Here is a 12,931-nt window from a genome sequence, read left to right on the forward strand (position 1 = left end):
CTCAAATGTCTGGTAATGATGATATTTCCCTATTATTAAAGTCTATGATATTTGCCCACGTAAAAAACAATGTTGTAGCTACTGTTCCCCTCCAAGCAAGATTTTATCTTCTGGGCAGACACCTCACAGTCCAGCTGTAAAGCAACGCATGTTTATTTATAAAGCACATTTCAGCCACAAGGTAATTTTAAAGTGAATAACACAAAACATCAAAAGACACCAACACATTATGTAAAAGAAACACATTTGTAATGGATATTTAAATGCAATAAAAAAAAACGTAATGAAAATGCTCAAAATAAAAAAAATACTAAAACAGGTATAAAATTCAAAAATAAAACTTACAGTGCAGCACAAGAAATTAATAAATAATTATTTAGTAAAAGTCAGTGGCCAAGAAAGCCCTTGATTTAAAAGAACTGGGAGTTGAGGCACATTGAAGAAACACATTGGTAAAGAATATTTAAGTGAAATTAAAAACTTAGAAAAAAAGGTAGAGAATCAAAAATAAAAACAAGCTAAAAAATACTAAAATAGGTATAAAATTCACAAATAAAAAGTTTCAGTGCAGCATAATACATTCATAAATATTTAATAGAATAACAGGCAGTGGCAAACAGAAAGTCCTTGATTTAATAAATCAAAATAAAAAAAAACAAAACTGGGAGTTGCAGCAGACCTGCAGTTTTCCAAACAAGATGTGCATAAAAACTAAACGCTGCTTCCCCGTGTTAAGTCCTGATTCAAGGGACACAAGGCAGACGTGTCCCGTAATGCCACTTTTTCCCCACATGACTTGAAGGCAGCATGTGATAAACTAGCAGGCGGTGTCCTCGGGAGGTTGCCGTCATGTCATCCTCCAATGAGAAGCGCGCATAACACCCACAGCAGCGGTCTGTGCGGCTCCATATTGGATCTGCCTGGTCTTAGAAATACATTGAACTGGTGGAGGTCTGTCTGCGCATATTGTCCAACACACGGCCAGGCTGCCGGCTCCACTCCCCGGCGCTCAGGTATGAGGGGTGTAGCCGAGCAAACCAGCCAACACATGTTCCCCCGAGCTTTGTTTCACTCACCGGCGTCAATCCCGCAGCTTTTAACGGGGCTGAGAAATTAGGTTAGAGGCGCACCTGAGGACCGGAGCGAAAAGTGGCATGCAGGCTGAGGAAGAAATAATTGGATTGAGATAACGCCGCGCAGGCAGTAAGTATATTTCCCTTTACTTTGTTTTAAATGTGTACTTTACTAACTTTTGTATATATAATCAATAACCTGACTGATATTGTTCCCGCGCGGTCGAGCAGATAATGGTTATCCAGATAAGAAACTGGTTACCTGGTGTGAATGTTTAACACATGCTCAATTTCACATGTTGAGAAAAGTCACCTGACCCCGCACACACAAACAGATAACTTACTGCGCAAGAAATCCTCACGTGAGGAAAAGAGTCCAAACGTTTCATCATCCAGCCAACCACAGACATGTATTATTTCCTCTTGAGATGGAAATAAGACATGTCCATGAAAAATGTTTTCCACATGCCCAGTCTGCGACCTATTTTCCTTTTTTCCGGAGCTCATGTTTAGCCTCAGACCTAACTTAGTTTATACTAAATTATCTGGCAGCCATCTTTGAACTTATGATTTATTAAAATACACTCGGAATGCAGCACAGTGGCTACTATCACTCACTGAGGTTAGTTTTTATAGTCTGTGTGTGTTCAGGGCTGCAGCAGCAAGGGAGGGGGACTGTTCACCAACGTGCCCCTGCTGCCAGGGCCCCCCTGTGGCACAGGGTCCAACCCTTTACTTGGGGCCCCAGGCACTTGGCTTAAATTTTCTCCCATAGCCTGTTTGGATGTTTTTCCTCCTCTAGGTTTAAAGAGACTGTGTGTTGGGGGGTCATTATAAGCCCCTATTGTGGTCACTGTTGTGGTACATAAACATAACTTGCACTGCTGCATTCTCCAGATAGGTCACCCATCATTAATTTAATTATTTACACCCACAACATGTCACAATGTCTCCTGTAGGGAAAAAAAAGAATCCTACAGCACTGTGAGAATAAAACATCATGACACCAGGGGTGGTTTTTTTTTCAGCTGATAATTATGTCCCAGGTAAGACTTTCCCAACATGTGTTTTATCGAATAAGTTTTCAGTCTACTCATGTCGCTTAGCCATTTTTACTGTAGTATCTAGTGGACTGCAAAAGTGATTGATTTTATTATTCTAGTAGGCTACCAAAAGTTTTGTTTGTATTTGTAATATTCAGAATTTATATATATTATGACAAAAATAGATAGTTTAGCCATATGATATTGTTACACGAGCATATCGCGATACTATGCTGAATGATTTTTTCCTCCACCTCTAGCCAAAACCAGTAATACCCCTTTTCCACCATAAATAGTGCATTTATGCAGGTTTTTAAAGGTTTTTCTCTTATCATTGCCCTTCATTGCATATTGTTGTCAAAAGGGCTGAAATTAGAGCATCCACTCGGGTGGCATGTTTCCATCACTGCTGATGGAAGCTGATAAATACACATGACTGCTGCAGAGTCATTTGACCTGAATCTGAGTGCTGATTGGAACCTTTCCTATTAAATAAAAAAAGGCAGATGTTAGCAGGAGTTGGGTTTTTTTATGCAGTGGGAAAGGTTTGTTTTTTTTAAACCACTGTGGAGCCCCTATCAATTTTGGCACGGTTGCGGTAAACAAACATCACTGTCACTGCTGCATAACATGCCACTGAATTTCTCCTGAGAAAAAAAAACATTAATTAAATTCTAAAGCACCATGAAAAATCACCAACATGACACCAGCTGGTGTCACGCCAGGTTGCTCGCACATGGAGAGAAGACAGGACTTTCAAGTTCCTTAAAACAAGAACTTAACATGGTATAACCGCGGTAGCCCCACCCTAAAGTGGGACGTCTTGTTCTAACTGTGCAGACTATAGCGCAGAGACTATACAGAGGCTGTATTATTTAGATCTGTGCTGATATTTGAGGAAAAAAAATCAACGATCTGTTTTTTTTTTCTTCAAGCACAACATTTTTTTAAAAAAGGATCTGGTTATTTGATCAAAAATATGACTGGGTGTAACTAGAGATGAAACAATATGAAATTTTGACATCATGATTATAGTGACTAAATATATCACAGTTATCAGTGCTGTTGCAGTGAAATGTGTTGAAAATGTTAAAAAAGTAGGGATACACACATTGAAATAATTTCAGCAAGTTTTATTTAATATTGGTGCGTCTTCAGGACCCTGTCCCTGAAATGTTTGCTCGAGTTGTCTGTGTCACTGTCGATGAGTACGAGGCTGAAAAATCTCTAGAGCAATGTCACTGCCCTCTGCTGTTGATGCAAAGTAAACTAATGTTGCAGACATGAGAGTGGTAAACAAAAATGGTTTCAGTGGTTATTAAAATTAAGACAGTAATACTCTCTTTTGGGAATTTTATTATGAAACTTGCAAGTGTTTCGTCCCTGGGGAGTGACTGAGTGTGTGATGAAGATACAGTTTCTAAATCATCTCAGACATATATTTGGTATTTTTGTACTGCAACTCTGTACACGTGCTGATTCCAGAGAATTGTTATAAACTTACATCAGTGATAATATCAGTCCGATGATTTATCAGTCAGGCTCAAGTCTAGTAAAGACTCACTGAAACATTTGCACCACAACTTTAAAATTCAACTCATCTGAACTGTCAAGCAAAGTTGCTTTGACTTTGTTGTCAAATGGGAAATCTGTAAATGCATTTGCAGTAAAGCAATCGCGTTGCTAGACCTTTGTGACATGGTCATTCATGCCAGAGATTTGCATGATTATTGTGCAGGAGCAATATGCTCATGCATGTTTTTTACTTGTTTGGAGGCTGACAGATCTCAGTGATGAAACTTAAAGGTTCAGTGTGTAGGATTTAGGTAATATATTGGCACAAATGGAATGTAATATAATAACTGTTTTCTTTACCGTATAATCACCCCAAAATAAGAATTGTTGTGTTTTTAGAATAAGCCATTTACATCTACATAGGGAGTAGGTCCTTGTTTATGTAAATCACCATGTTGCACCGCCATGTTTCTACAGAAGCCCAAAACGGACAAACAAAACACTGACTCTAGATAGGGCCATTTGCCTTTTTTGTGTCGGCCACTGTAGTTTGCACCCAAACTACAACAAGCCAAACAGCATTGGAGTTACACTGATGTGTAAGGTGAAACTGCGTTATTTAGTGTTTTTAAGTAATTTTGTCTGTATGTTTTGGAGAGAAAGAGACTTTTGCGGATAATCCGACTCCTGGTAAAACCTCTTGAACAATGAACACTGAAGTATTTTTAACAGGGAGAGGATTTAGCCGGTTGCTTTCTGCAGTTCATTGTTAGATGCCACCGAATCCCCCCAAATCTTCACCATTATCTTTAAATAAATAAAGTTCTTTGTAGCTCTGAGAAAAGATCACGTTGTCAAAATATATTACAGCTGCGACACAGACAACCTATAAGCCATATCCAATCTGTTGCTGCTGGCTTTTGAAGATAACAGCAACTGTAAGTGCCTCCTATAACATGTACGGGTGACACCCTCAAACTAGAGACCAATATCTGCATATTATATTTTGACAAATGTTATCAAAACTGAATTTTAATTCATGCTCTAAATTGTATCATAATGTGGAGAAAAGTTGAAGCCTCTAAAAAAAGCTATTTAAAATAAACATAAATAAATATAAACATGGGTTATTGTTTTTTCATATTATTACATGTGAGCCAAACACACAAATAATCTGATACATAAACAATAATAGTAACATTCTTACTTCACGTATAATGTCAAATATATATTTTCCTCCGTGAAATGCTCCAGTTCTTTCTCACTAGCAAAATATTTTTCCTTCCTGGAGTGCAGTTCAGCAGGATTTAAGATATCTATAACCAGTGCGTAGTGCAGTATGAAATATTAAAACTGTGTCACAGAACTATTGCTCTTCAGCGCCGGTCCCAGGGCTGAAAGAAACAACACATTATCAAGATGGACAGATAATCGTTTATTTATTTCTAGATTCTACATTCATCTTTTTAGAATGTCTTTCAGTTGTGTTTGTTTGAATTAGAAGCAGGAAACAGGATGAAAGATGATACAAACAAATGCCAAATGCCGACTAAATAAGAAAACAGTGATTCATTAAATGGAGCACGTGTGCAAAACGTCATAGTGAGTCATAACAGTTGGTAATGCCGACTTCAAAGCGCTCTGCACTGTTCCAGTAACTGCATGTCATAATAAGTCTTGATTTAGCACAACCCCGGCTCTGAGTTTAAACATCATGAAAATGTTACTGAATGAAACGAGACTGCAAAGTGACAGGAAGTGAGAGTTCAGCACACTGAGATACAATGAAGGAACTCTGAGCAGCACCGTCACAGTTACACATTCACACCTTCTACAGCTGCAGGGTTCAATGTGTTACTGTAATGCTCCACTTTTGGCAACCTGCTGGATATGACCCGAGAGACTCAAAAAGTAACTTCAGTATTTTTCAGCTTGGACCCTATTTTCCCATGTTTCTCAGTTTGAGTGGATAATGAACGCAACTGTTTTTATGATCGGTCTGGTATTGAGAGAGACTGCTGTACTGAAGCAACGATTTTTTGCCACTGATAGGGTGTGATTGTTATTAAAGGTTTCTGACAGACTTTTACACCCTTTTGTTAAAGAGTAATATCCTTTTTGTTTAACTGGAAACGGCCCAAAAGTAGCAATGGCCAAACCCACCAGACTCCGTTAAAAGATATAACACTCACAAAAACCATCTTAGTTCATCTTTCCACTGTTTTTAACAGTCACCTATGGTTCAGCTCTGGTTTGGTTGATATAAACCCTTAATTCACCCATTTAGATGTGAAAATACGCTGGCTCTATACACACTTAAATTACTGTTTATTCACGTGGGGTCTGGTGGGTTTGGGGATGTTTCTTGTTAAGCAAAAATGATCTTTCTGTTTAATAAAAAGGTCTATTTCTGTTGGGATCCTTTCTATGATGATGTCAGACACTTACTATAACAATCTGAATATGTCAATGGCAAGAACATAACTTTTAGTGGATATAAAGTGACAATGCAAACATGTGCCACCAATTATAAAAAATGTTTTCATTAGTCACTTAGTCGCACACAAAAGCAATGGAAAATAGGGTCAAGCTATAAAAATACCAAAGTTGTCCTGCAAACTTCCAGGTGTAGGTTTGTGCTCTAGAAATGCTATTTTTGAATTCTCATTTGTTTGCTTCCTGAAATTACATAAGGTGAAAGGGTACCGTGCTAAAAGCAGTTATAAAAAATCTAAACTGAGAATGTAGGGCAAAATTTATCAATATTATTACTCTCTGTTTGAGAGAACGTTAACTGAAAAACATGAAGAAACAGTGGGCTGAAGTGGGGCATAAAGATGATTAAAAAAAAAACAAAAAAACGATAACTGTCCATCACATTTTTGTAGGTTATGTGTTTTATCTGAGCCACAGAAAACATTCAAAATCTGATTCTTTACAAGGACAGAAAACAGCGAAAAACAGCTGTGGATCACATGAAAATGTTTCAGATCTTTGCTCAAAAATGATTTGTTTATCCAGTGCAATTTGCATATTTGCATATATATTTATATTTTTTAAATTTCACTGCGGGCCCTTAGGTGTTAGTTTGGCCACCTTTGGTCTGAAGTCTTGAAATGTTGGGCAAATACCGAACACTGCAACATTAAACATACTTGTAGCGTCTGAGATAGTAATTTTCATTCATTCATTCATTCATTCATACTACATTAAGGGCATATTTTGGGCACATGGAAGTACTTTTTAATTACTTTTTAACTAAAATATAATGAAATGTAGAGAAAAAAACAGTAGTCCAATGTGCCCAAAGAGTAAATATTGAATTAGACGGTTTGACTGATTTTGAACATTTTTGTAGGTGTGTGCTTAGGCAATCCCAGAGAGCACATCCACCAAAGGAAATGAAAATTCTCCGTTGCGGGCATAAATGGGTTAACTGTCTCTCCTCTGTTTGTTTCAGTGATGTTCACACTCACAGAGGTTGCATCCTTGAATGACATCCAGCCAACGTACCGCATCCTAAAGCCATGGTGGGACGTCTTCATGGACTACCTGGGGCTGGTCATGCTCATGCTGGCCATATTCGCCATGACCATGCAGATCACAAAAGACCAGGTGGCTTGCCTTCCGTGTCTGGAGGAGGCGGAGGAGGCCGCAGGAGCTAAGCCTAACTCGTTCACGCAGCAGAGTGGACAGAAACCGGCAGCCACCGGAGCTCCCGTGGCAAACACCATCCCCCTTATCACAAAGGACTTACCGGACGAAGCTGTACGTGAGATTCACGTCACACACCAACACACGGCTGTGGTGGAGGAGAAATATGTCAATCAACCTCAACCAACCGGCGTCAGGACCAACCTGGACTATCAACAATATATCTTCATCAACCAAATATGTTACCACGTTGCCTTGCCCTGGTATTCCAAGTATTTTCCTTACCTCACCCTCATCCACACCCTCGTTCTCATGGTCAGTAGCAACTTCTGGTTCAAATACCCCAAAACAAGCTCAAAGATCGAGCATTTTGTCTCCATTCTTGGTAGATGTTTTGAGTCTCCCTGGACTACAAAGGCTTTGTCTGAAACAGCTTGTGAGGACTCTGAGGAGAACAAGCAGCGGCTGACCGGCACCTCCTCGGCACCAAAGCAGGTGTCTTTAGAGGGGAAGGATGATGGCACAAACGTCAACTCATCCACACCCATGCTGGGGGTGAAGTTCTCAGCAGATAAGCCCATCGCAGAGGTCCCAAGCAGTATGACGATCCTGGACAAAAAAGACGGGGAGCAGGCCAAAGCCTTGTTTGAGAAAGTTAGAAAATTCAGAGCTCATGTGGAGGACAGTGATTTCATCTACAAGCTTTATGTAGCACAGACCGTTGTCAAAACTTTCAAGTTTATTTTGATTTTATCCTACACCTCAACCTTTTTGGCTAAAATAAATTTTACGCATGATTGTGAACCTGATATTAAACAGCTGACAGGGTACAAGAAGTTCTTCTGCACGCACAACATGGCTTTCATGCTCAATAAGCTGCTCATCAGCTACATGGCTCTGATTTTGATCTACGGGATGGCCTGCTTGTACTCTCTCTTCTGGGTGTTTCGACGACCTTTGAAAGAGTACTCGTTCGAGAAGGTCCGGGAAGAGAGCAGCTTCAGTGACATTCCTGATGTCAAGAATGACTTTGCATTCCTCTTACACATGGTTGACCAGTATGACCAACTCTATTCCAAACGCTTCGGTGTCTTCTTGTCCGAGGTCAGTGAAAACAAGCTTAGGGAGATCAGCCTCAATCACGAGTGGACCTTTGAAAAACTGAGGCAGCTTGTGACCCGTAACGCACAGGACCAGCAGGAGCTGCACCTTTTCATGCTCTCTGGTCTCCCGAATGCAGTGTTTGACCTCACGGACTTGGAAGTGCTGAAACTGGAGCTGATTCCCGAGGTGAGGTTCTCGGCAAAGGTCTCCCAAATGACCAGCCTGCTGGAGCTGCATCTCTGCCACTGTCCCGCCAAAGTAGAGCAGACGGGGTTCGCTTTCCTCCGCGACCACCTGCGCTGCCTTCATGTCAAATTCACTGATGTCGCTGAGATCCCAGCGTGGGTCTATCTGCTGAGGAGCTTGAGGGAGCTTAACCTCATCGGCAACTTGAGCTCAGAGAACAACAAAATGATCGGCCTAGAGTCCATGCGAGATCTGAGGCATTTAAAGACGTTATGCTTGAAGAGCAACCTCACAAAAATGCCCACAAACATCACAGAGCTGTCACCGCATCTGATTAAACTAGTGGTGCACAACGATGGTACAAAACTGCTGGTACTAAACAGTCTGAAAAAAATGACTAATCTGATTGAGCTGGAGCTGCACACCTGCGAGCTGGAGAGGATCCCCCACGCTATTTTCAGCTTGACCAACTTACAGGAACTTGACCTGAAGTCTAACAACATCCGCACCATTGAGGAGATCATCAGCTTCCAGCACCTCAAGAGGCTAACATGCCTGAAACTGTGGCACAACAAAATTATCACCATCCCATCCTCCATTGGCCAGGTCAAGTCTCTGGAGGCTCTCCACCTCTCTCACAACAAACTGGAGTCCCTGCCTCCCGCCTTGTTCACACTACCTAAACTGCGGCACCTGGACGTGGGCCACAACAACATCACGGTGCTCCCTCCAGATGTCGGTCTCCTCCACAATCTCCAGCACTTGGCCATCAACTCTAACAAGCTAGAGGTGCTGCCCAAGCCCCTGTTTAGATGCACCAAGCTCAAGGTACTGTGTCTGGGGAACAACGCGCTCACCGTGCTGCCGGAGACTGTGGGTCAGCTGGTCCAGCTCACGCAGTTGGAACTGAGAGGAAACTGTCTGGACAGACTGCCCGTCCAGCTGGGAAACTGCCGCCTGCTGCGCAAAAGTGGCCTGGTTGTGGAGGACCATCTCTTTGATGCACTGCCTGTGGAAGTGAAGGAGAACATCAGCCGAGAGACGGTGTCCTTTACGAGTGGCTTATAGCACAAAAACCACTGTGCATGGTTCATGACAAGCCTGCATAACGGATGTAAGAGTAGACTGTTTATTATTGTATTACTCCTAAAAATGAATGAATGCATTTTCTTGATTATTTTAATGAGTTGTCTTTAGTTGCTTATGTATTAAAACTGGTACAGATTTCTTGTTGCTGATTATCTAACGAATTCAGCCACTTTTTAGCATTTTCATAGCTTTGAGTAATAATAACACATTAGAAATTTAGCCTCTCTATGTAATACCCGATAGACCAAAACTGTTTGTTCCAATGACACAGTGTGTAGATTTATCATTATTGTTTAGGTACTCAGGTATAACTGTAACCATGGGGAACAATCTTTTTGCCTTAACTGCTGCTATTTTTTTACAGTGAGGGCTTTCACAAACAAAAGGCCAAAAATGAATATTTCATGTTTTCTTGTCAGTGTTTCATACAGACACTATTCACAGAGCAATTTCTAAATGTTATGAGGACACGATGCAACCACTTTTTTCTTAGTAGTTTTTTAACCTTTATTTTCCTTGATGTCTTGTAGCCAACAGAATGAGTTTAGAGTTGTAAAACTCAGGTGGAGACGAAGCACCAGAAATGAACTTTTATCTTTCTGTTGTAGAGATTGTATACTGAGGCCTATAGAAATTCCTTTGCACATTGAAAACTTAAATGAGCTGTATGCGATATTCAGAATATTAAAGGTATAGTTCAGATTTTTAAAGTGGGGTTGTATAGAAGTACACATCGAAAGTCTATTAGATATTAAATACAGTAGGTGTTAGTTGGTGTGCCCCTAGTTTGGATTAGCAGGCAGGAGTGCCTCATGGAAACAGAGGCAGCAGCAAAAGGTATCTTAGTCACATATAAACCCGCAAAAAAAAAAAAAGTTTAAGTATACCCTATATTTTCACTGCTTTACCTTTCCATCAGACAGGCGGTTCCAGACAATTTGACTCTCATCAAAGCCACAAGACTCTGGTTTACGCTGCTTTGATCCATTTTTGTTCTAGTGTGTGATTTTGGTGACTCTGAACTAAGCCCTTTAAAGCAAAGTCACACAACAACACAAACAAACTGCTTGAGGCAGTGCTAGACCAGCAGACTGTGCTCAGCGATGTTAAATCACTGTTTTTCTCAGCAGAGTCTGGCTTTGAAGAGAGTGATTAAATGGCTTTATTTTCCCATCAGAAATCATTGTCTTATGTCAACTATAGTGTACTGTTAAACTGATGTTGTTGGGGTTTTTTTTAAGGTAGAGATTTTTTTTGGTGGCTAAAATATGTGTTGCTGCTGCCCCCTAAGCAATGTACAGCAGTACATTGCTTAGCTTCAGTGTCGGCACTCCTGAACACTTCTCCAAATTGGGGATGTGCTGACCGCCATCTACTGTATGTTTCACACTGACTGTTAATAAATAAGTCATGCAACAGAACTATCGCTTTAGTATAGCAACATACTACTATTTGCTGAGGTAAGGTGGAGTAATAGTGTCCTGAGCAGAGAATGAAACCACGCCCCTCGTTTGTGTTGTGATCTAAGCTTTTCTGTTTATTGTTGTGGTATACGTTTCGGTGGTGCATGCATGTGACTCGCTGTAAGTGTGTCCCACTGGCTAGCTAATTATTGCCGCTTTGCATTGCACTTGTACGAAGATTACAGCTGATAACTGCTACAGCGTTGGTTTCCACCGAGGTTAACAGCGTTTGCTCTATCTAAACTGTTGCTGTTGTTAGCACTGTTTATTGTGTTAACATTGTTAGCTGTTAGCCGTCGCCTCAGCCACATCTATGATGAGAACCATGTGCAGACAGTCTCGCCCCAGAGTCTGGATCACAGATATACTCTGAATGTCGCACACAGCTCCTTTAATGATTTAAAGATCGGTGAATGTCCTTTGTGATAACATGTTCCAAGACCAACGTGAGCTGATAAAAGGGAACTCTGTTGACTATCTTTTTTTAATCATGCTTTGAAATTTGAAATGTGTAATAAAACCGGTCACACGTAGGACTGATTATTTAACATGTCAGAATCATGTAATGACGACAAACATGTCTGCCTTCGTTCTTCTCAATGTATTTCTGTGTAGGCCTACATGTATAGTGTGTGTTCTTCAGAGCTGCTGTACCACCTTTGTGATCCTATGCTCAAAGTTCACAGATTTATGGCACAATAAACAAGATTTTAGATGAATGTCTAATCATTATTCATCTGCTTCAGGCATTATTCACTGAACACTTTACTGCAGGCAGAAAAGAAAGTGAATGAATCGGGTTCATTCTTTTATTTTGACTCGTCATAGCAGGAACTATGTAGTGGAACTAATAACATTAATGAAGCTTTTGTCTCGGCAATTAAAAAGCAGAAAATAAACATCTCATTAGTTAAAGATGTTTTTGATAGGTCAAATGTAATAGCCACAGTTTTACTCCAAACAGATAAGTTCATTTGTTTCCTGTCTACAAATTAAGAGTTTTTGCTTATGTCTCCTTACGCAGTTTGTACATCTTTGATTCCTTTCCTTGCCTCCTCTCCTTACGTCTCAGGAGAGAGGAGTCGAGGCAACAGGTGTTTTTTGGAAGGAGACATTTGTAACATCGGAAGTCATGAACACGAAGTTGTGAACTCGGAGCTCTCTGAAAATTTCCACTTGCAAAGTCACGAATACCACATCAGGGGGGCGTCCATATGGTCACTTCTAGTGAACAGATTAAGCACGACCCCATCTGAACACAGCATATGAGAAAAAACCCATATTTTGTCCCTTGGATAAAACAAAAATAAGTTTCTTTGTTTCCTGGCTACAAAATAAGAGTTTTTTCATTCAAATTTTTATTAATTTTAACAATATCTAAATATGCTGACCTTTAGACTTTATAGGAAAATGCAAATTATAAAGATCTAAAGTGATCCACAGTCAGAAAGGGAAACAATACAAATAAAATCAAACCAAATTAGACAAACTTAACCAGAAAACAACATCATAAAAAAAGTTTTTGTTCATGTCCCCCCAGGGCAGTGGTATTCAATTTATGGCCCACAGGCAAGGTGCCAGGTGGCCCCTGACCATTTTTCAATTTACAATAAAAATAAATGGAGTTTAAATGTAAATAGTGTTGCACATTGCATAAAAAAGAGCTTGTTTATTTTATTTTTTTAAAGTGTTAGGGATGGATCCCCTGAATCCTCTGACAGAGGTCCAGGCTAAACCCCGAAAATCCTCAAACTCCCTTATGTACACCTGACCTGTGTGGGGCCTCTGCAACTAGATCTGCCTC

At 40.2% G+C, this 12,931-nt stretch overlaps 1 protein-coding gene across 1 annotated transcript; it reads left to right on the plus strand.

Annotated features, from left to right (window-relative positions):
• Positions 1–828: 828 nt before the first annotated feature.
• On the plus strand, positions 829–11,846 carry lrrc8da (leucine rich repeat containing 8 VRAC subunit Da). Its single transcript, XM_042497684.2, has 2 exons — positions 829–1,203; positions 7,092–11,846. Coding segments are annotated over exons 1-2 (2,553 nt in total). The 5' UTR covers positions 829–1,202; the 3' UTR covers positions 9,644–11,846.
• The last annotated feature ends 1,085 nt before the right edge of the window (positions 11,847–12,931 follow it).

This window comes from Plectropomus leopardus, chromosome 12 (genome assembly GCF_026936395.1).
Source record: "Plectropomus leopardus strain MGB_pleo_1.0 chromosome 12, ASM2693639v1, whole genome shotgun sequence".
Taxonomy (NCBI): Eukaryota; Metazoa; Chordata; class Actinopteri; order Perciformes; family Serranidae; genus Plectropomus; species Plectropomus leopardus.